A 20,217-nucleotide genomic window follows, 5' to 3' on the forward strand; every position below is an offset into this window, starting at 1 on the left:
TGTGCTTCTTTACCAGGAACGATAGGTATGATCAACAATCTCGATCGATAAAAATAAATCACTAGTGGTCTGTAGTTGTTCTCATTGTCCTCTCGCAGGGGTATTACGATGAATTTATGGCTCTTGATAACTACTCTACACGCCACACGCTGATCGCTGAAGGTCTTTGCACCAGCCGTTTCTTGGTACGGAATGATGCACCATGCATAGTTGCATAAGTTTAAAATTATAAAAAACACCTAAGACTTCAAGTATACAAAGAAAGCGAATTTCATCCGGCAGCATATGGCCGGGAGCTTCCGGAGCTTCTTGGATCTGGGCCGCAATCGGCTAATGCGACGTCGAAACTTTGACTCGCGAGTGGGTCACCCCAAAATCAAAACTGTATAGTGGGTCATTTGCGATGTCAAGACTCTTGACTCGCTAGTCCCATAGTGGGTCATTCACTGCAACATTGAAACTCTTGACTTGCTACTTCCATAAGGGTTCGGTGGAATGCCAAAACGCTGACTTGCGTATTCAGAACTCCCTTTCCATACCTTGCTGTCTAGGTAGCAAATGGAATCGGATATTGATACTTCCGAACACTGACATGACTTCATGTGGGTTGCTCAGGAAGGCGGAAGCTGTTCATCCGAATCCAAAAGAATTGAATGAACACTATGTTTGGAGGTAGCAACATAGTGAACAAGAGTCATGGTGTCTCTTAACTCGAATAACTGTCATCCATTATAAATTATTAGCAATACTACTTGGTGACTCAGGGGCTCGGATACAATAATCTTTGTCTATATAATGACACTGAGGCTTGGGTCTCCATACTTTCAGATTTCGATCTTTAATTTGCTCATCTCACCGAAGCCCTCTTCATTCAAATACCTCTCTCCTTGTTGTTCCTAAACTATGGAATCGCGGACCCTTCTCATAACTGGGGTTTCCGGCTATATGTAAGGTTCCGAACACCGGACCAAAAACGAAGACTGCTAATTGAAATCCCTTGCAGCGGAGGCACAGTTTTGTCTGCTATCCTTAGGACCAAAGATGCGTGGGCCGATAATTTGAAAGTATCGGCCTTGGTTCGATCTGAATCACAGGCTACAAAAGTCAGAGATTTGGGTATATCTCCAGAATTATTCTCAAGCTTCGACGAGCTGGATAGACTGGAAGAGGTCGGTAAAGGCTTCGACAGTATGTAAATGAGAATTCTCCTTTTCTCTTGCAAGATTTTTGCTGACCTGGGCCAAGTTATTATTCATGCTGGTGCTGGCTGGCATACTCCCTCTGCGAAAGCGCTGATTAGGGGGCAAGGTGTGCGGCGCCAAATTACAAACACCGATGTCCACTATATCCAGATTTCAGGGACATCAAATTTGAGCGATCGCCCGTATACGGAGGGGTACATTGATGCTCATGTCTTCTCTGATGAAGAGGACATTTACTCATATGAGAAATATCGCGAATCTCGTGAAACATACTTTCAGCGGACTACCGACATTGCTGTAATTGAAGGGGGGGAGGCCTCTGGCGTGACTACTTACATTGTAATGGCGCCAACAATCTTTGGTCTTGGGAGTGGGCCATTCAATCGCTTTTCTATGCAGCTTCCAACAATGATCGCGGATGCACTTCGTACAGGCAGCTGTAGTGTCGTTTCTGAAGGAGACACCATCTGGAACCACGTGCATATCGAGGATCTGGCAGCCCTACACCTGGTATTGCTTCAGCATATTCTCCGGGGCATCAAAATCCCTTCTGGTCGAAAGGGGATCTATTTCTGTGAGAGTGGGGAGCACTCGCACCTGGAATTCTCGGAATGCCTGGCTAAGGCCGGCCATAAGTCGGGCGTTTTCCCCTCTAGTGAGGTGGCGAAGATCACTATCCAGGAAGCAGGCGAGAAATGGGTTTTTGGCAACACATCTAGTGCTGAACTTGGCTTTGCGTCAAAGTATGTCTTTCATCTTCCTACATACTCACTGTAATTGCTGACACTTCATTCTCTCTAACCAGCTCTCGTACGAAGGCTGTCCTAGCTCGCAACCTGGGATGGGCGCCTTCCCATGGCGAAGAGTGGGAGAGCACATTCAGCACTGAGCTGAATGAATTTATCAAGAATCCTCCCACTGGACGAGAGGTCCCCAAATATCTGAAGAAATAGATCCGCGGAGAAGCATCATATATGGCAGTCGAAAAAGGGTTTATTTTCGACATAGCCAATTGAAGAAATCGTCCAATCTCACTAGAACCCTCCTCAGTTGCTTTACTTACTTGTCATCTACCTACTGTTCCCTAGTCCTAATGTGGTATGGTATTAGGATCAGACTCAGGGATTACGGTGTCCCAACACGCCATGTCTGTATAATCAGATTATTGACAGTGCTCAACTACTCTTATCGCTCTTGAATCATTTAATCCTCTGAAAAGAATCCCTTTTTTCTCCCGAAGTACCATCTTGCAAAACCCGTGTCCGAATAATCTATTATTTATCTCGATAATGCTTTGACTCAGTTTAGCAGAGATCTTAGATGAAGCGTGTGGGTTGTTCCGTTGACATACAGTCAAAGTTTTACGGATCCTTTCCAGCCCATTCAGCTCGTCGAAGCTGTAGAAAAATTCTGGAGCTACCCCCAAATCTCTAACCGTTGCGGCCTGTGATCCAGTTCGAAGTAATGCTGATATTCTCAGATACTTGGCCTACGCATATTTGTTAAGGATGGCAGACAAAAATGTGCCTCCGCTGCAGGGAATTTGATTGGCGCCATGTTTCTTGGTTCCGAATCTTGACTTTAGCTCTTACATACTGTATGGCCAGAGACTTCAATTATGAAAAGGGAGCGCGATCCTGTAATTCGGGAAGGGGAAGGTATGCTTGACTGAAGAGGGCTTCTAATAACGTTAAGTCGGAGATCGAAGTTTTGAAAGGGAACGAACATCTCAAACCACCCAACCTGGGTGTTCCCCCTATATATCGGTACGGTGGATTTGTAGAAATTTCATTTTACGTGGTTTCTGAGCCACCAAGCGATGTTGCTAGTGTATTATTTCCAATCCTAACATTATATGACAAGTGTTCTTAGTCAAGTTATGTCATATTCCCCAATCTGTCGATCACCAACCAGAACATAAGTTAGTGTGCATCAATTCTCTCGGATTCGGGATCCGCTATAAGAGTGAGCCACATGCCGTTGACCAGTCAATGTTCAGAAGGATTAGGATGCGGGTTAGTTTGCCCGTCTTGACACGATTCTACCTTTGCACTAGCGAGTCAGAGTTTCGACGTCATGGCGACCCACCACGGGGATTGCGAAGAAAGCCTGTTGACCGGCGAGTCAACGTTTCGATGTCGCTTTAGCCGATCGCAAACCCAGAAGCCAGAAAAGTCGGCAGCTTCCGGCCGTAGTCTGCCATATGGATTCTCTTGGCTCGTATATTTGAGGTCATCCATGCGTGGGTGCAGTCCTGGATCTCATGCATTTATGCATGGTCCAACATTCCGGGTCTACGGAGGAGAACTGACTTTATTAGTGCAGGATTTTGTTGAGCTTCCAGTAGTCTTGATGCTAATGTGGCTTCCTCAGTATGTATCACGTTACTTAGCGCTTCTGTTGCTCTCTGTCCTCTCTGAGACACGCTAGCTTCTTATGGGGAAGTTGGCTTTTGGGAGTAAAGCACGCTTCCACTCAGGTATTATCTTAAAATGTAGGATAGATATCGTGAATGATACTCAGTTAGCGAGCGAACGCTATTAGCTCCTTCCTTATCCCAACAGACTTCACACTGCGGAGGCTTATCTTACATATTTATCATCTCTCGGCTTCAGGTGTCTAAAACCATCGAAATAGCGCACTTCATTAGTCAAGTATCTACTTTCGCTTCAATTGACGAAATGTGAATTCATGCTTCTACCCAGGCCTTCAGTTCCACCCTCATCTAGGTCTTACCGACGATTGCGAATTTACGATGTTGGAAAAGGAAAATAGAACTCCGACAGATCGTGGCCCATACTACCGCCCATATCTACAACCAATACATCATTATAAGGCCAAGCCTCGGCAGCTTGCTCCATATCACTAATCAGCATTACTTTCCGTTCCTCGGCTTGGATTGAAAATTGCTGGACTTTGAGAGACGCACTACATCTCATATTAACCCATGTATTACTATTTGTTAAGATCCGAGGTTTGGCAAATTGATTCGAGTCCCCTCCATTTGTTTGGAGTGGGGTCTCAACCCTCGCCGCGAAATGGAAAAAGCAACACTGAAATCGCAATGTTACATGCCCATGACATTGGTATAAAATTACTTCTTCCCTGGGGATCTAACTGGGAATTATGATCAAAAAATCTCAACCAGGTACACTATGGGTCGTGATATTCCCGCGTCCGCCCTCCTAGTATTGATCGCTGTGACACAGGCCATTGCTGTCGAGCGATTCGCCATTCAATACCCCAGCAAGGCTGGCTTGCACTGGACTTTCATAGTCTTTTTCTTACTAGATTTGTCAACCTGGGCGATATATATACTATTCATTTATCCGAGATTTATCAGCCCAATCAAAAATGTTCCTTGTGCAAAGGTACGACATTACATGGAAATGAATCTACAGCAATTGCTCACACAGTACATCAAGGGCGCCTATCCCATAGTTGGTCACTTTATCACACTCCTTAGAGATACCCGTGGAGACGAGGCGTTGAGGATGTGTTTGGAAACACCTAATAGCGGCCTTGTTCGTCTCAAGGGGCTCTTCAACTCCGACCAGCTGCTGCTTACGAGCCCAAAGGCAATTTCGGAGGTCTTGGTAAAAAATCCGTATGATTTTCCGAAACCTGAAATGAGCCGCAACTTCCTTCGAGTTGGAATCGGTGATGGTCTTGTTGTTGCCGAGGGCGCACACCACAAGCGTCAGCGGAAACATGCTATGCCCAGTTTTACTTTCCGAAAGATTAAGAATCTGTATCCCCTTTTCTGGGAGAAAGCTGTGAAGATGACGAAGGTTATCGACAAAGACGCCTTCGGTGATCAGCATTCATTGACATCTGCTGGTTTTACTGATATCGATAGGTGGGCGCCAAAGGCTACACTGGACATCATAGGCATTGCAGGTTTAGGCCGGGACTTCAACACGTTGGAACATTCTAAAGATCAAATCGCCTTGCTCTATGAAGATATATTTACCCCCACTGTCGGAACACGAACAGTCGCTGCGCTACTAGTGCTTTTTGGTGTGCGTCTGACAGCCTTGTTGGCCCCATCTGCGTCATCCCGCATATTCAATGCAGTGAGCGGAATACGCGATCTTTGTCACCGATTTATTCGCGAAAGGAGGGACGAGCTTCAATCGCCAGGTTGTCAACCAGTTGATACATTGTCATCTCTCATTCACGCTGATGTTTTTGCCGACCACGAACTCGTTGATCAATTACTGACTCTTATTGCGGCTGGGTACGTCTAAGCTTTTGGTCTGGTCCAAAGCGTCTGTCGGAGCGGAAGGAGTAGCATTTGACTAACATTGTTTTCAGACATGAAACCACATCCTCCACGTTCACATGGATAGTTTACCTTCTCACTCTTCATCCGGATGTTCAGTCACGTCTTCGTGCCGAAGTACACGCGGCGCTACCAGCTGTCTCTACTGCCCATGGCTTGGATTTCGACCCCAACATAGGGGAAATTCTCGAATCACTTCCCCTTTTGAATGGTGTCTGCAATGAGACTCTCCGCATATTCCCACCGGTTCCCATGACAATGCGGCAGAGCAGCCGCAATACTACCTTAATTGGGCAACCTATTGCTGCTGGCACAATAATCACTGTAGCACCCTGGGCTGTCAATAACAGTCCTGAGCTCTGGGGCCCAGATGCTCGTGAATTCAAGCCAGAACGATGGATAGACCAGAACACTGGGAAACCTAATCAGACCGGTGGGGTATCAACAAATTATGCCTTCTTGACATTTCTCCACGGGCCAAGGAGTTGCATTGGTCAGGGGTTCGCCCGTGCAGAGCTAAGAGCTTTATTAGCTGCTTTTGTGGGTGCTTTTGAATGGACGATGGCTGACCCGGAGGAAAAGATTATTCCGGCGATAGTCATCACAGCCAAACCTAAGAGTGGGCTGAAAATTAAACTCAAAAGGGCCAGGGATTGGTAGCTTGGGCTCACACAGGGGACAGTGTCAGAGTGAATGAACTTTAATACTTTTACATGGCAATTGAGTTAGCCTGCTTTAAATATGATAACCAAGTCTGTGCATACTCTCGATTACATATCTGAAATATATTACATAAAAATAGCCAATCTATCGAGCACACCTAATATTTTGTGTACCAACCCATCGCTGCGCGTCCTGCATTGATCCTATGCGGCCTGCTCCGAATTAGGCGATCATTGTGACGATTCGTACGTGGAGATGATTGATGGCTGGTGTTGGTGCCTGCTACCGCAGGCATTTATGCATTAAGATCGTCTCTTGTTCTTCCACACACTTTCCTCCGTTTCTTCCTCATGCTTACTTATTTTGCGTCAAATGCTACTACAGTGGTTGATCTTCTCCTTTCGTACCTGAGCTCAACATTCAATTGCATCTTGATCGATGTGGTTCCATGGATCAATCAAAGTAGCTCTGAACTCATCCCAATTCCGATCATACCGCATGCGATATAGCTAGTATTGTGTTATTCCTGATGATAATAATAATTTTATTCACCCTGACCCCTCGCCAATGATGTGCAGGCTTCCGCAATTAAATATGTTTCTGCATACAAGTGTCGTGTGCCACTCCCTACGTGGACTTGATAGCTCACTGACGCCTCTCATGGCTCAATAGTCGTTGCTCATAAATTGTTACCTAAACCCTAATACAGAGTACGCTAGTCTGAATAAGCGGCCAAAAGGAGATGGGTATTGTAGAGACGGTCAATTCGGCATCGTTATCTGGCCAATGGTACATAATATTGAGGTATGATGAGTAGCTCGGGGCGCACGTGACTGATGACTGATCCCGCCCTGAGTAGGACCTGAGCGCTCACTGAGGCTTGACCGGTTGATGAGAAATACTCAGTGAGCGACCCCCTGAGCGCCCTCATTAAAGCGGCCTCATCCAAATAGGGGAAGTCACGTTAATTCTAGAAAATCAAGTCCGGATAGGTACATATGTATATTATTTTGAACTGTAGTACAGAGTGCAATCCAAACTGAAACTGGGGAAATCCATGACATCACCATGGCTGACTCAGCCATGCTTACCTCATGCCCGACTTTTGCCTTCAATTGTCCGATGGGCTTTACATTCCTTGCCTCCTTTCTGTCTCTTCGCTGCACGCTGAATTTCTCCCCTACTGCTGCGGTTGCTGTCGCCATACGTCTATAATTGCTACCTCCTCTCTCAATCCGCACCGAGCCCACCGTTATCCACTTGTCATCGGTTTGAAAGCGCCCCTCGGGGCACTGACGCCCCGCAGCAAAGCTTGGGAGGCCATTGAGCCCCGACGTTATTTGCGAGAGCCCTTGTCACCTAGTCAAGTCGTCTATTCATTCGCCGTGTCCAACCGAGACGGATTGCCTTACAGTTGTTGAGCGAGCGTTGGGAAAATGAAGCCGTCGGAGAACACATCGCTCCATCGGCGCCGCTCTTCCACATTGCATTACCAGACCTTCGAGACCCCTCCCCCGAAATCCCGCGGCAGACCTAATTCCGGTCATTCAGAGTCCTCCCGCGCCGATTCATACAATGATGCGGAGCCTGAGCCTTCTGGGAAATCTCCGCTGCCAAAAAAGCAGATGGCCGTGTTGGCGATGATCTCCCTCTGCGAGCAGACCGCCTTCAACTCTATCAGTCCCTACCTCCCCGAAATGGTGTCCACCTTTCCCGAGGCAAAGCCGCAGCTGGTGGGTATGTATGTCGGTCTAGTAGCGACTGCGTTTGCAGTCGCGCAGTTCGTGACAAATTATTTCTGGGGTTGGGTGTCGGACCGAGTGGGGCGTAAGCCGGTTATCATGCTGGGTACGATCTTGACGGCTGCTGCCTTTTGCGCTTTCGGGTTCTGCAAGACCCTGGCCCAAGCCGTCATCGTGCAGGCAGTGCTGGGCGCCGTCAATGGTAACCAGGGCTTGGTGTCAACGTGCCTCGGCGAGATCACGGATCGAAGTAACCAGTCCAAGGCCTTCACTTACCTACCCGTCTTGTATGGGATTGGAGGAATCACCGGGCCCTTGGTTGGTGGACTCTTGGTATTCGAGCATAGTCTGTGGGACCGGAGCAAGCCGAACCCCTATCCATATCTCGCTCCGAATCTGCTCTGCGCGGTGATCCTCACCATCGACTTCGTCCTGACCGCCATATTTCTCGACGAGAGCCTGGAAGAGGCCGATACATTGCCCAACATTCAGGCAAGAGTTCGTTCGTTTTTCTCGTGGCTCTGGCAGTTTACTAGCCAGGCAAGGCGCGCGAGATATGTACATCCGCCGTACCCAGCCCGTTACCTTCCGGTGCGACAGCCCTCTGCAGAGAGCCAAGGACATGACAGTGAGTTGGATTCGGCGTCGGAAGCTTCCGGCCGTTCTACGCCTCGCCGGGAGACACTCACCGCCAGTGAGATCTGGAATCGGGATACGATATTGCTCCTTCTGACGTATCTGATTTTCGCGTTGTGCAATGTCTCCTTTAACTCGTTGTTTCCCATATTCTCGCAGGCTGCTCCTCCGCTTGGGCGGGGCTTGACCCCGGAGGAGATTGGTCTCTCGCAAGGATTCTCCGGTTTTGTGACAATCATCTTCCAGATCTGCATCTTTGGCCGACTGAGAGACAAGATGGGGAACCGGTGGTCCTACCGGGCGGGCCTTTTCGGCTTTCTGGTCGCCTTCATTTTGATGCCTTTTGTCGGATACAAGGGTAACGACTCGCATGGGTTGAGCGGGAAGACCGCTCTTTTGGCTGTGGAAATGTGCTTTGTTCTCCTGGTCAAAACCGTCGCTACTGTCGGTGGCCTGACAAGCGCACTGTTGTTGGTGAGCACACGCTCCAGTGGTTCCGGAGTTCCAAATAACTCTGCTAACGACTATCATAGATCACCAACTCGGCGCCTGATCATGCCGTTCTCGGAGCACTGAATGGTCTAGCCCAGACCCTCTCCGCCGCCGGGCGTGCTGTGGGACCCTTTATTTCCGGTGCACTGTTCACCCTGGCGACGCGAGTCAAGCACAAGGGTGAGGCTTTGGCGTTTGGTGTCTTCGCCGCCACGTCTCTGATCGGGTTCCTCTTGAGCTTCGGCATTCGAGGCCGTTCCTTGGAAGCCGAGGATTGGGAAAGCGACGGCGATGAGAGCTATAAATCCGACGACGATGAATGAGTTTGGTACGATATGGACGATGAGATTAGGCTTGCATATACGGTGTTGGGGTGTTTTCTTTCTCATGAGCGAAAGCGGAGCTGTACTGTTTATTCCTGCATTCAAAAGACTGTAGCATACCACTCCTAGACAGATGCTTTCAGTGTTGCATTTCTAGAGTGTATTATATTCTCATCCATTATACAACTATCACTCTCATTGAGCATGCTACAACAACAACACTGAGCATGATGTTGGCAGACTTCGTTACTATGCCCGATCGGGTAGTGCTGAACTAATGCAGGGCAGACCAATGAACATGCAGGAACGCCCGTCATCATGCATATTCTGCTGCACTCCTAACACGTCTAGTCTTTGGAATATCTAGACATACTCTAAACATCACTTCAATAACAAGGCCTGCTGGCCCAATGGTAAGGCGTCTGACTACGGATCAGAAGATTGCAGGTTCGAATCCTGCGTAGGTCATTTTTTTTGCCCTTCTCTTGCTCGCGAGGCCGTTTTTATACGGCGCACTATTGGTGGTGGTATTGTACGGGGTATACACGTTCGTTGGAGAAGTCATGAAAGGATATGATATTGACTACCTAGGTACCGACCTACTTCATCAACAAATTCACCGCCCAAGGCACACTCAATCCGCGCAAATCACCGTAGTGCTGACCAACTCCCAAGAATACGATGGGGATTCCCGTAGCGTGTACCATGCTCACCAAGGTGCCGACCATGTCTCCGACAGTGTCGCATTTGCTAATGATAAACCCATCGAGGTTCCGCCCCGTGCCGAACGCCTGGTTGAAGTTGCGGGCCTGCATTACGCTGTCCGTGCCGACCAACGCCTCACCAACCATGAAGATCTTGTCCGGCCGCGCAAACTTGGCGAACTTCTCCAGCGACGACATCAGACGCTGGTCGTTATGGCGGCGGCCCGCGGTGTCTATGAGGACCACATCGAATTGGTTTGCGGCGCCATATTCCACCGCATCCTTGGCCACGTTGGCGGCATCCTTACCGTAGCCCTTTTCGTACAACTCAACTTCGCCGACGTTCTCCCGCGAGCTGAGCTCCCGCAGGTTGCGGGCATGCACGCGGAGCTGCTCGACGGCACCCGATCGGAACGTATCGCAAGCAGCGATGAGCACTCGGTAGTTATTCTGTAGGAGGAAGTAGCAGATTTTGCCGAGGTTGGTCGACTTTCCGACTCCGTTCACTCCAACAATGGAGATAACATACGGCCGAGACGACTGCTGCTTCGTGGTAGGCGAGGTTACAGTATCGATCTCGCGGAGTAGGTCGAGGGAAGAGGTCGGGGTAAGGATCTTCCGTAACGCCGACTCCATGGCCAGCTGCAGGGCAGCGTCCACACTCTGGAAGTTGGCGGTCTTCTTCCCGACCAACTCGCGCTTGACGCCATCGCACAGCCGGACGGCGGCCTCGCGCGCCACGTTCTTCTTCAGTAGGTGGTCCTCCATCGTCTTCAGAGGCTTCTCCAGGTCGGCTTCGGTGAGCACCTTCCCGCCGACAATGTTGCGTAGGAGACCACCAATAGCGCTGAAACCCGATCCCACAAAGCCCGTCGAGGATGCTTTCGCCTTTCCACTGTCGGCATTTTCGAGGATCGAATGGACCTCGTCGCCGAGGTCCCTCAGGACGAACTGTCCCTTTCCGGTCCGCCGACCCCAGGAGTCCTGGGTGACGGCTTCGACTGCGGGAGCGGCAGCTTCGTCGTCGTTCGTGGGAGCCGAGTAATCGAGAACAGTGCCATCGTCCTCGTCGGCGAGTCCGTCCGCATCCCACTTGCGCATTTTCTTTCCCCCCTTGGCGGTCTTTCCCTTGCGGCTAGTTTCGTCGCCCGATGACGCCGGGGCGCTCGCATTGGCGGCCTTGCGAGCTCGGCGGGAGACGCGACCGGCGGGGCCGCTCTTGCTGGTCAGAATCTGACTCGCGGGGGTCGATGGTCGAGATGTATCTGGTGTTTGAGGAGGCGTGCTGTCATCCGAAGTAGGCACGCCTGGCGCAGCTTGACGCTGCGCTGGTGGGTCATCAGCATAGATCAGGTCAATTTTATTCGGCAAAACGTACCCTTGAGAAGGTGAGGCGTGTATGGCGGTGGCGGGCCGCCATTATCAGATGAGACAAACGGGTCTTTCTTGTCCTCGGTCTCGGGTACAAAGCCCTCCGAGGTGATGGCCCCGGAATTATCCTCAAGTTCGCGAACCTGTTGGTCGAAGTATTTATCGAATGGGTATTCGACAATCCTAGCGCGCTGGCTCTTCAGCTGATCCTTGTACAAATCGACGAACAGAGTCGAGATGTTGTCCAGAAGCTTGTCGATCCATCCGAGGTGGAGGAGCGATTGATAGACGGCCTGGGGAGTCAGTCGAGTAGTGAACACCGTAGGAGCCTTCACGTACCACGAATATCAGATTAAACTCCTTGACTCGTTTCCACTTAAGAGTGTATTTCTCCTTTTTGAAGATGGGAGAGGTGTTGGTTGTCGTCTGAAGCTGGACGCGCTCTTCAATGAAGACGTCGTTGATAAGGCTGTTGACGACGTGGGCTCCGACTGGGGCGTACGATCTCGACCATAGCACCACTCCGGATGTGGTCAGGACCTCAAAGGCTTCCAACATGTCGAGAATTGTCCGTGGAGGTGGTTCTGTGGTGGAAAAGAGCGTTGGAGGAGAAGCGGAAGAAGACGATGTGGGGAGAAGTTGCGGGCGGAAGCTGCACAGAGAGAGCTTTTTGATCGGGGAACTTCAGCCACGTATAAACACCCTCTCACTCTCTTCTTCTCCCTCCGCATCTACTCTCCCCCTTCCCATAAACCCACCTCCTCCCTCCCCTCACTGCGTCGGTTCTCTGTAACCATTGCAGACTCCCTGTCTGTGGTATTTACAGCGTCTTCTTCCTCTTTCCTCTCGACTCCATCCCAATTCCCGCCTCCTCATCATGTACCGCCAGTCGTTCGCTCCGCCGCCAGCGCAGTCGCCTCCGCTTCACCATCCGGTACCTCAGCATGTCTCGACCGTTCCTATGATGCGCTCTCCGCCTCCACCGTCATCCCAACAGTCTCAGAGTGCCAGCTATGGCAACCCGTATCAGCCAGCCCCGGCGCAAGGCGGCAGCGGAACGTACGCTCCTGGGTTCGGTGGGTTCATCAACGATCCCACGGCGCAGATGGGATTCCAGGTGGGAAAGACGGCAATGATGGCCGGACAGGAATACATGGAGCAGAATGTATGTTTGCTACAGCGGGAGACTGAGCCCCCCCCCCCTCCTTTCCTTCTCACTGACCTTTACTCCCAGTTCAACCGCTATGTCTCCATCCCCGCGCTGAAACATTACTTCAACGTCTCCAACTCCTACGTTCTAAACAAACTCGCTCTGGTCCTCTTCCCGTGGCGACACAAGCCCTGGTCCCGTCAACAAGCCCGTCTGACGACGGCCTCTGCGGGCCCCAACGGCCAGATCACTCAGCAACAGTACTCGTCCATGTTCCTCCCTCCTCGCGATGACCTCAACTCTCCCGACATGTATATCCCCGTGATGGCCCTCGTCACGTACATCCTGCTGTCGGCGATGTTAGCCGGCTTCCGCGGTAACTTCCACCCCGAAATGCTCGGATCGATCACCACGACGGCCATCGCCGTCATCCTCTTCGAGATCCTTTGTTTGAAGCTCGCCATGTACATCCTGAGCATCAACAACGAATCGCAACTACTGGATCTGGTGGCCTACTCGGGCTACAAGTTCGTCGGCATCATCGCTACTCTTGTCACGTCGGAGATCCTGACCCCGGGCCGGGGGACCGGTGGCTGGGTCGGCTGGGTCGTGTTCATCTACACGTTTTTGGCGAATGCATTCTTCCTGGTAGGTGTTGACCAACGTGATGATATATCTGTGTCGGTCTGGTGACTAACGGGGGTTAATAGCTTCGGTCTCTGAAATACGTGCTGCTCCCGGACTCGACCAGCGATACGTCGATGCGCACCGGTTCGATGCACACGGTGGCCCGGTCGCAACGCAACCGCCGCACGCAGTTCCTGTTTATCTACGCGTACATCATCCAGTTCGTGTTCATGTGGGTTCTGAGCCGGGAGGGACCGTCCAGCGTGGCCGGCAATGCGGCGGGAGCGGGATCTTCGTGATGGGCTTGGATTGCAAATAACGATATAGACGAATGTCAACACGGAGGGCTCGGTATAATTTCTGGATGACATGATATTCTCCTCGATTACTGTTAGCTAGATGAATGTGGGTTTAATGTGGTCTTTTTTGTTTCAGCCCGGTGCATGGTTCGGATGGTTTGATCTATTTTGCTTGGTATTAAATAGCATACTGGTTTCTACGATGTGGTGGTAGACCAAGTTTGCACGGGAAGATCATGCATTGCATTGACTATGGCTATGGAACTAGCTAGGGTCGAGGGTCAGCCTATATGCCGAGTTAGTCACATTGTATGGCAATGGATGACGCGACAAGTGATGAGAAGAGCTCCTCAGAGATCTTGGTGATGAGGGTAATATCATTGCCAAAGCATCAACTACTATCTAGGCAGTGCAAAGTTATAATCATCGGAGCGGGACGAGAAGAAAAACAGGACCTACCGATTGATCCGGGATACGTCGATGGACGGTAGAAGAGAGAACCTTTGAGTCTACTCGAATTAGCATTGGTCAAGATGGAGAATGCAGCGAGTGAGGCAGAAAAGTCCAGGTCAGAATATGTAAGAAGTGAATATCAACCACCTGAGCTGTTATGAAACCCCGGCGAGGGTTTCCAGACACAGGGTCAATCGCAAATTACCTCATCATCTGGAGGGGAGGGATGAAAAGGGAAGAGCTCACCAGTAGTGTCCGGGTGGGAAGTGATGACAAGAGAAACCACGACAGTGAAGTGGGAAACAAAAACGTGATGGAAAAAAGAAGCTTAAATGCGGCTCCGGGCCGGAATAACTCACCGTCCGCATCAGGCATGCAGGCATCTTCAGGCACCAAGACCCACCCAACCCTAGACCGCACGGAAGGCCGTGGGCTGCGACTGGCTGCTAAGCGAGTCTCTGTGGGCAACCCGCGAAATTCGCGCTCCAGCCCAGTTCCGCCTCAGATTGTGCGTTCCGGACGACTTCGACAATCCGACACCTTCGACAACAAATTCGACCGTGAGTGTTTCTCTGTTTCACCGCTGCGATCGCGGTGTCGCCCATTCTGCAAAAGACCATCTGGAAGCTGAGTCTGGTCGCCCGTTCTAGGAAGCCTTCGCCATGGCCGATATCGATATCACGATTGCCCAGTGGAAGCTGGTTGAGGTTGGCCGTGTCGTCCTCATCCGCCGCGGTCCCTACACCGGCAAGCTCGCTGCCATTGTCGAGATTGTCGACCACCGTCGTGTATGTGATTTGAGTCCTGGAGGAACCCGGAGTGGATCGAAAGGAGACGAATCTGTGATACGGGTTGTGGTTGAAACAGGTGCTGATGGCTTCTTTTGATGCAGGTCCTCGTTGACGGCCCCTCCACCGAGGAGAACAAGATCGTCCCCCGTCACGTCCTTCCTCTCGCCAACGCCACCCTCACCCACTTCGTGATCCCCCAGCTGCCCCGTGCTGCCGGCACCGGTCCCGTGCGCAAGCTCTGGCAGAAGAACGAGATCGATGGCAAGTGGGCCAAGAGCAACGCTGCCCAGAAGACCGAGCGTGCTGAGCGTCGGAAGAACCTGAACGACTTCGAGCGCTTCAAGGTTATGCGCCTCCGGAAGCAGGTACGTTAGGAGCGTGGTGTACATGCATGGCTTTGGGTTTCTGCGCAATATGACCGTCCTGCCGATCATATTACGGGGGGGCTACAAATGTTCATGGATCGCTACGAATCCACCACGCGGACTGAACTTGTAGAACATCGCTGACGTTTCCAGGCCCGTCTTGACGTCCAGAAGGCCCACGCCAAGCTCCGGGCGGCTGCTCCTAAGGCGTAAGATGGATTTTTATGAGGCTCGGTGCATAGTGTGAAAGGGTTGCCTTTGGGACGGGTTTTTTTCCTTGCTGAGGGTTTTGTTTTAATTCAGCAAAAAAGAAGGCTGTATGCATTATCATGGACAGCAAAAATGATTGAACCTTGATATCCATCTGCACGAGTAAAATGACAGCCTGGAAATGGAGACCACGAATGAATTAATGCAGCGTAAATCGCGTAACTCGTAGACTGGATATCCCCAGATTTCGTTGTATAGAATGTATGTATAGTCCCGGCGCTGGAGTCGCTTCTGTGTGTTCCGCCCCAGTCGCAATAAGCTCGCTAACGATTTTCGGCAGGATGACCTTCACACATCATTGCGACTTCAACCCCATCCGGTCCAACAAAAATACCCCCTCATCCACCACCGCCTCGCTCCCGTGTCCAGGTATGTTTCTCCGAATGCTGGACCCGTCAATTTCTATTTTACCCTCGATTTGGGCGAAATCTCGCAGCTTTCCCGGTGTTCCGGGGGGTTTCGTGGGTCAGCCAGCGAAACCCTCCATACCACCACCACCACCACCACCTACATCACCTCTCACCAGCACCCACTCCGATCGCTCTGGCTAACCCGTTCGACTTGTTCCTTTTTCCAGCCCGTTTAGGCTCGCTCTCATATTCTCACAATGGCCGATCCCCGTGTCGAAGAACTCCCCGACGAGGAGGTCCCCAAGACGAACGTCGAAGATGCTGGCAGCAGCTCCGAGTCTGAGGCTGGCGAGGAGCCCACCATCCCCGGCGGCGCTGCCGTTGCCGTCCACTCTCGTAACGAGAAGAAGGCCCGTAAGGCCATTGGCAAGCTCGGCCTGAAGCTGGTCCCCGGCATCACCCGTGTCACTTTCCGCCGCCCCAAGAACGTACGACTGCCCTGTGATCTTTTCCCCAGTGCGACTGGAGGGGTCGAGTGGGAGACTTGAGATCCTCCAGCTACGGGTGTTGAAAATCTTGGCAGAAGGCTAATATGTGTTGTTTCAGATCCTCTTCGTCATCAACCAGCCCGAGGTCTACCGTTCTCCCTCCAGCAACACCTGGATGTACGTGGTCGCTCTCTACCATTCCCATCATGAATCAACTGGCTGACATGGAGTAGCATCTTCGGTGAGGCTAAGATCGAGGACCTGAACGCCCAGGCCCAGGCTTCTGCTGCCCAGCAGCTCGCTGCCGCCGAGGCCGCCAATGAGCACGCCGGTCACGAGCACGAGGACGTTCTCGGCAAGGCCAAGGCCCCCGAGGCCGACAAGAAGGAGGAAGAGGATGACGGCGAGGAGGTCGACGAGTCTGGCCTGGAGGCTAAGGACATTGAACTGGTTATGGCTCAGGCGAATGTGTCCCGCAAGAAGGCCGTCAAGGCTCTTCGGGAGAACGACAACGATATCGTGAACTCGATCATGGCTCTCAGCATATGATAGTCGAGTTGTTGTCTTCGCCTCTCTTTAGTTCTGTCTAGCTTTCCGCCCCTTCACTGGCAGGATGGTCTTTGGGAAGGGTCGGATGATGTGATTTCGGCCCGGCCCTGGATGAAGCGTGGTTCTGTCCGGCTGATGGTGTACATCTAGTCAATCCCAAAAGCAGATTGATAATCCTCTCTGTCTATTGTAGTTACCTGCGCAGTGGTAGACACAAGACGCTGTAGACGTAGACATAGTCAATGGTGTAGATGGCGATGACTAAGCTCGGAACCCGGGACCAGCCGCCACGTGACCACCCCCCAATCCAAACCTTGCCGGTTAAACCCTCTCCTTCGGAACCCCCAGCATAGCACGACGAACTCCCCTCCCTTACCCTCCCATTCTCCCATCCACTCGTCAAAATGGCCGCTGTATGTTGCTTTCCACTGTCTCTGTCGCGTCCGATTGCTGGATGCCAAATTCCGGACCCCTCGCTAACCCCCCAGTAGCGCAGCGCCGCTCTCAAGATCGACTGGGTCAAGGTGACCAGCTCCCTCGGCCTCCGCGGTCAGACCGCCGCCTCCCTCCAGGCCTTCAAGAAGCGTAACGATGATGCGCGCCGCAAGGTCCAGGTTCTGTCCGAGCAGCCCCAGACCGTCGACTTCGCCCACTACCGCCAGATCCTGAAGAACCAGGCCATCGTCGACGAGATCGAGAACCAGTTCAAGAACTTCAAGCCTGCCACCTACGACGTGAGCCGCCAGATCAAGGCCATCGACGCCTTCGAGGCTCAGGCCGTCCAGAACGCCGAGCAGACCAAGGGCAAGGTTGAGGCCGAACTCCGCAACCTCCAGAAGACCCTGGAGAACATCGAGACGGCTCGTCCGTTCGACGAGCTCACTGTGGTATGTTTCCGGTCGACGGTTGGGATTTTGGAGTTGGGCAGTCGATGTTATCATGATGATGATGGTGCTGATTGTTTGTTTTCGCTTTCTAGGACGAGGTTGCCGCTGCTCAGCCCGAGATCGACGAGAAGACCGCTTCGCTCGTCTCCAAGGGCAGATGGATGCCGGCTGGCTACAAGGTACGTTTCATTCCGATATGGATAAATTCCCTTCCCTGGGCTTTTTGCCTGCTCTGGACTGTTGCTGATGGGATCCGTAGGAGCGCTTCGGCGATATGTCCGTTGTTTAAGCCCGCATCTTCCGGTGCATTATGTGTCTTTATATCCTTCAACCAATCGACTCAGTCTATTTCCTATGTCAAGTCTGTTGCCAGTCGATACCCTCAACGTCTGGCGGAAGCCGGTTGTTGGATTGTGTATAGAAGCCTGTTCAATTTAGAAGATGTTTTTCTTCAGAGCATAGCGTAAGGCGTGGTATCCGTAGACCTATATCCTTGAAATTCTTGTGGACAAAAATTAAGGGGATAGTGGATTGAGTACATGAGGCATCTATCACTGTATGGAATACTCTGTTTGTGCGGACATGAACAACATCCGACACCTCACGACTTTCCCTCTCTCCCGTCCACTCCCACAGTCTACAATCTCCCCAACTCTCCCGGGCTCTCAGATCGTTAGAGTCCGCCCTCGAGCCCCGATGGACTACTTCCGTTCAGTGGACTCCTGACCTCACGGCCTCCACAGCCAGAAACTTAATATCAAAACAACCCCGCATCGCAGTCACAGGAGTCTCTCCAGAACGCCAACGTTGGAATGCTCGTCGTCCCCGGCTGATGGCGATAGACGTATTGAGTCTCGGAGCCTTCCATTGACCCCGACTGAGAGCACGAAGCTTGTCCAATGGGTGAAGGACCACCACCGACACCCTCCCAGTCCCATCTGGAACGCCTCCCAGTCGAGCTCATCGAGCAGATCTTCCTGCACAGCGTCGAATTCAACCTCCCCCGCGCATCCCTCTACCTCTCCCGCGTCCTCTCCAACCCTCTCCTCTACACCTGGCTCATCCGCCTTGCCTTCAGCAGTCCCAACGAGAGCTCCAAGAGCAGTCTCTTCACGGCCGACTTCCTCCCCTACCCACTCAACGTCTTCGCCCTCTCCGCCGCCCAACGACAAGACCTCCAAAACAACATCCTCACCTGCCGTTGGTGTACCTTCCCCCTGCTGCGCAAATGCCAGAACGAATACCTCCTCCACGTCCTACACCTCCAATGCCGCACTCTCGACTTCCCCGCCGCTGAGGACCGCCACGTCCTCTCCCTCCTACCGACCTACCTCGACGACCCCTCCACCATCCCAGAAACCGACCAAACCCCGCTCCACCCGGCCCATGGCGACATAGTCCTCGCCGCACGGCATTCTCACACCCATACGGCCTACAAGATCGTCATCTGGACGGCCCCATGCGCCGTCCAAGTCCGCAAAGCGCACCAGACAATTATACCCAGCACGCCCCTCTACGACAACGACACCTTCCGGCTGCCATGGTGCGCGACGGAGGCCCCGCCGCGCATCCCGGACCGCCTGCTGCATGGGCCGTGGAATGACGAGAAACTGGCCCTTCTGGAGCTGTTGGCCGCGGCGGGGGCGTACCTCGACGAGGACGACGGGTTTGCGCGCTCGCGCCGGGCCCTCCGTCAGGTCATCCGCGAGCGGGACTACGCCACATTCGACCGGCTCTTGGCGATGTATGTCCGGCCTGCGTACTACAAGTATCCCATGCGGTGGCCGGTGCAGGGCAATCACTTTCGCGCGGCGATGAAGTATGCGGAGGCTCGGGATGATCCGTTTCTGGCGCGGTTGGTGGAGCTGCGGTGGGGGGATCTGAATGAGGACGAGCTGCTGTTGAAGAATGAGATTGTGGACTGGGTCGGGGTTTCGTAGCTTATATACCTTTTTGTCTTTGATGTGCGGTTTATCTACGCCTGGGGGTGGGGGGTTTGTTGTCTATACCATGGGGAATACGGGAGGATGGAAGAGAATGGAGGATATGATATGTATGTATTGATTAGGGTACAAGATAAACACTAGGAATAATAACAATCACAGCGTCACGTATCCTCGTAGCTCGTAACAGGAGGATGGAGTTACACCCGGGACCTTCTGGTCCGTCTCATCGTCCCTCGTCGACGCCCACAGTACCCGCAGGTGAGACACGAGATGATCACGTCGATGACGGTGACGACGCCGTCGATTATGGCCTTGCAAACGGATCCGATGGCGTTAACAATGCCCATGAGGCAGGCTCCGATAGAACGGAAGACATCTCCGATCTGGGATCGTTAGACTGCCACAAGGCACGAGAGAGCATGGCGCGGGTGACGTACGCATGAGATGACCGCACCCATGGTTAGAGCAAGTATATTCGATTATTTCTGTTTGGGTTGCTTGGTGGGTTTGACCGGCTTGGAGGAAGATGAAGGAGGAGGATTGTCTCTCGCCGAGCTTGAGGATGCAGGAGCGTGAGTCGAGGAATCAGTGAAGGGCCGCATAGTGGAGGTGCTTGTCGATGTT

At 52.1% G+C, this 20,217-nt stretch overlaps 10 protein-coding genes and 1 non-coding gene across 11 annotated transcripts; 9 read left to right on the forward strand and 2 right to left on the reverse strand.

Moving 5' to 3' along the window:
• Positions 1–903: 903 nt before the first annotated feature.
• Positions 904–2,155, forward strand: BDV59DRAFT_206922 (NAD-dependent epimerase/dehydratase family protein; the record flags this gene model as incomplete). The annotated part of the gene is made up of 4 exons (XM_073694889.1): positions 904–947; positions 1,004–1,188; positions 1,246–1,945; positions 2,008–2,155. The coding sequence occupies 4 exons, from the start codon at positions 904–906 to the stop codon at positions 2,153–2,155; spliced, it is 1,077 nt and encodes a 358-aa protein (XP_073553400.1).
• A 2,173-nt stretch (positions 2,156–4,328) lies between these two features.
• Positions 4,329–6,151, forward strand: BDV59DRAFT_206924 (cytochrome P450; the record flags this gene model as incomplete). Its single annotated transcript, XM_073694890.1, has 4 exons — positions 4,329–4,350; positions 4,479–4,573; positions 4,628–5,442; positions 5,520–6,151. 4 exons carry the CDS (start codon positions 4,329–4,331, stop codon positions 6,145–6,147), a joined length of 1,560 nt encoding a protein of 519 aa, XP_073553401.1. The 3' UTR covers positions 6,148–6,151.
• Positions 6,152–7,299: 1,148 nt separating this feature from the next.
• Positions 7,300–9,551, forward strand: BDV59DRAFT_167261 (major facilitator superfamily domain-containing protein). The gene is made up of 2 exons (XM_073687865.1): positions 7,300–9,002; positions 9,062–9,551. Exons 1-2 carry the CDS (start codon positions 7,776–7,778, stop codon positions 9,341–9,343), a joined length of 1,509 nt encoding a protein of 502 aa, XP_073553402.1. The 5' UTR covers positions 7,300–7,775; the 3' UTR covers positions 9,344–9,551.
• A 188-nt stretch (positions 9,552–9,739) lies between these two features.
• BDV59DRAFT_t8 lies at positions 9,740–9,811 on the forward strand. Its single transcript has one exon. It is a non-coding gene; the product is annotated as a tRNA-Arg (tRNA).
• A 92-nt stretch (positions 9,812–9,903) lies between these two features.
• Positions 9,904–12,044, reverse strand: BDV59DRAFT_6982 (signal recognition particle receptor subunit alpha). The gene is made up of 3 exons (XM_073696925.1): positions 11,758–12,044; positions 11,426–11,711; positions 9,904–11,375 (listed from the first exon to the last, which is right to left on the reverse strand). Exons 1-3 carry the CDS (start codon positions 11,974–11,976, stop codon positions 9,943–9,945), a joined length of 1,938 nt encoding a protein of 645 aa, XP_073553403.1. The 5' UTR covers positions 11,977–12,044; the 3' UTR covers positions 9,904–9,942.
• Positions 12,045–12,129: 85 nt separating this feature from the next.
• Positions 12,130–14,231, forward strand: BDV59DRAFT_167264 (protein transporter YIF1). Its single transcript, XM_073687866.1, has 3 exons — positions 12,130–12,583; positions 12,653–13,216; positions 13,279–14,231. Exons 1-3 carry the CDS (start codon positions 12,296–12,298, stop codon positions 13,492–13,494), a joined length of 1,068 nt encoding a protein of 355 aa, XP_073553404.1. The 5' UTR covers positions 12,130–12,295; the 3' UTR covers positions 13,495–14,231.
• Positions 14,232–14,415: 184 nt separating this feature from the next.
• Positions 14,416–15,521, forward strand: BDV59DRAFT_167270 (60S ribosomal protein eL14). The gene is made up of 3 exons (XM_073687868.1): positions 14,416–14,507; positions 14,598–14,735; positions 14,840–15,521. Exons 2-3 carry the CDS (start codon positions 14,610–14,612, stop codon positions 15,110–15,112), a joined length of 399 nt encoding a protein of 132 aa, XP_073553405.1. The 5' UTR covers positions 14,416–14,507; positions 14,598–14,609; the 3' UTR covers positions 15,113–15,521.
• A 151-nt stretch (positions 15,522–15,672) lies between these two features.
• On the forward strand, positions 15,673–16,936 carry BDV59DRAFT_167273 (nascent polypeptide-associated complex subunit alpha). Its single transcript, XM_073687869.1, has 4 exons — positions 15,673–15,742; positions 15,951–16,211; positions 16,330–16,388; positions 16,445–16,936. The coding sequence occupies exons 2-4, from the start codon at positions 15,981–15,983 to the stop codon at positions 16,758–16,760; spliced, it is 606 nt and encodes a 201-aa protein (XP_073553406.1). The 5' UTR covers positions 15,673–15,742; positions 15,951–15,980; the 3' UTR covers positions 16,761–16,936.
• A 179-nt stretch (positions 16,937–17,115) lies between these two features.
• Positions 17,116–18,103, forward strand: BDV59DRAFT_167275 (F1F0 ATP synthase subunit d). Its single transcript, XM_073687870.1, has 4 exons — positions 17,116–17,173; positions 17,252–17,647; positions 17,740–17,826; positions 17,907–18,103. The coding sequence occupies exons 1-4, from the start codon at positions 17,165–17,167 to the stop codon at positions 17,934–17,936; spliced, it is 522 nt and encodes a 173-aa protein (XP_073553407.1). The 5' UTR covers positions 17,116–17,164; the 3' UTR covers positions 17,937–18,103.
• A 356-nt stretch (positions 18,104–18,459) lies between these two features.
• Positions 18,460–19,666, forward strand: BDV59DRAFT_7046 (uncharacterized protein). The gene has a single exon (XM_073696943.1). The coding sequence runs from the start codon at positions 18,547–18,549 to the stop codon at positions 19,585–19,587; it is 1,041 nt and encodes a 346-aa protein (XP_073553408.1). The 5' UTR covers positions 18,460–18,546; the 3' UTR covers positions 19,588–19,666.
• Positions 19,667–19,790: 124 nt separating this feature from the next.
• Positions 19,791–20,051, reverse strand: BDV59DRAFT_197536 (uncharacterized protein; the record flags this gene model as incomplete). Its single annotated transcript, XM_073692945.1, has 2 exons — positions 19,791–19,976; positions 20,031–20,051. The coding sequence occupies 2 exons, from the start codon at positions 20,049–20,051 to the stop codon at positions 19,791–19,793; spliced, it is 207 nt and encodes a 68-aa protein (XP_073553409.1).
• Positions 20,052–20,217: the final 166 nt, after the last annotated feature.

The sequence above is a fragment of the Aspergillus ambiguus genome (assembly GCF_047715705.1).
Source record: "Aspergillus ambiguus strain CBS 117.58 unplaced genomic scaffold BDV59scaffold_1, whole genome shotgun sequence".
Taxonomy (NCBI): Eukaryota; Fungi; Ascomycota; class Eurotiomycetes; order Eurotiales; family Aspergillaceae; genus Aspergillus; species Aspergillus ambiguus.

Excerpts from the sequence above, each read along its gene's own strand:
- BDV59DRAFT_167261 (XM_073687865.1), top strand. The coding sequence starts at position 7,776 with ATGGCCGTGTTGGCGATGATCTCCCTCTGCGAGCAGACCGCCTTCAAC. Across the intron at positions 9,003-9,061 it reads TGACAAGCGCACTGTTGTTG|ATCACCAACTCGGCGCCTGA; the intron begins GTGAGCACACGC and ends CGACTATCATAG.
- BDV59DRAFT_6982 (XM_073696925.1), bottom strand. The coding sequence starts at position 11,976 with ATGTTGGAAGCCTTTGAGGTCCTGACCACATCCGGAGTGGTGCTATGG. Across the intron at positions 11,712-11,757 it reads AGTTTAATCTGATATTCGTG|GCCGTCTATCAATCGCTCCT; the intron begins GTACGTGAAGGC and ends CTGACTCCCCAG. Across the intron at positions 11,376-11,425 it reads CACGCCTCACCTTCTCAAGG|CGCAGCGTCAAGCTGCGCCA; the intron begins GTACGTTTTGCC and ends ATGACCCACCAG.
- BDV59DRAFT_167264 (XM_073687866.1), top strand. The coding sequence starts at position 12,296 with ATGTACCGCCAGTCGTTCGCTCCGCCGCCAGCGCAGTCGCCTCCGCTT. Across the intron at positions 12,584-12,652 it reads AGGAATACATGGAGCAGAAT|TTCAACCGCTATGTCTCCAT; the intron begins GTATGTTTGCTA and ends CTTTACTCCCAG. Across the intron at positions 13,217-13,278 it reads TGGCGAATGCATTCTTCCTG|CTTCGGTCTCTGAAATACGT; the intron begins GTAGGTGTTGAC and ends GGGGGTTAATAG.
- BDV59DRAFT_167270 (XM_073687868.1), top strand. The coding sequence starts at position 14,610 with ATGGCCGATATCGATATCACGATTGCCCAGTGGAAGCTGGTTGAGGTT. Across the intron at positions 14,736-14,839 it reads AGATTGTCGACCACCGTCGT|GTCCTCGTTGACGGCCCCTC; the intron begins GTATGTGATTTG and ends CTTTTGATGCAG.
- BDV59DRAFT_167273 (XM_073687869.1), top strand. The coding sequence starts at position 15,981 with ATGGCCGATCCCCGTGTCGAAGAACTCCCCGACGAGGAGGTCCCCAAG. Across the intron at positions 16,212-16,329 it reads CTTTCCGCCGCCCCAAGAAC|ATCCTCTTCGTCATCAACCA; the intron begins GTACGACTGCCC and ends GTGTTGTTTCAG. Across the intron at positions 16,389-16,444 it reads CCCTCCAGCAACACCTGGAT|CATCTTCGGTGAGGCTAAGA; the intron begins GTACGTGGTCGC and ends GACATGGAGTAG.
- BDV59DRAFT_167275 (XM_073687870.1), top strand. Across the intron at positions 17,648-17,739 it reads CGTTCGACGAGCTCACTGTG|GACGAGGTTGCCGCTGCTCA; the intron begins GTATGTTTCCGG and ends TTCGCTTTCTAG. Across the intron at positions 17,827-17,906 it reads GGATGCCGGCTGGCTACAAG|GAGCGCTTCGGCGATATGTC; the intron begins GTACGTTTCATT and ends TGGGATCCGTAG.
- BDV59DRAFT_7046 (XM_073696943.1), top strand. The coding sequence starts at position 18,547 with ATGGGTGAAGGACCACCACCGACACCCTCCCAGTCCCATCTGGAACGC.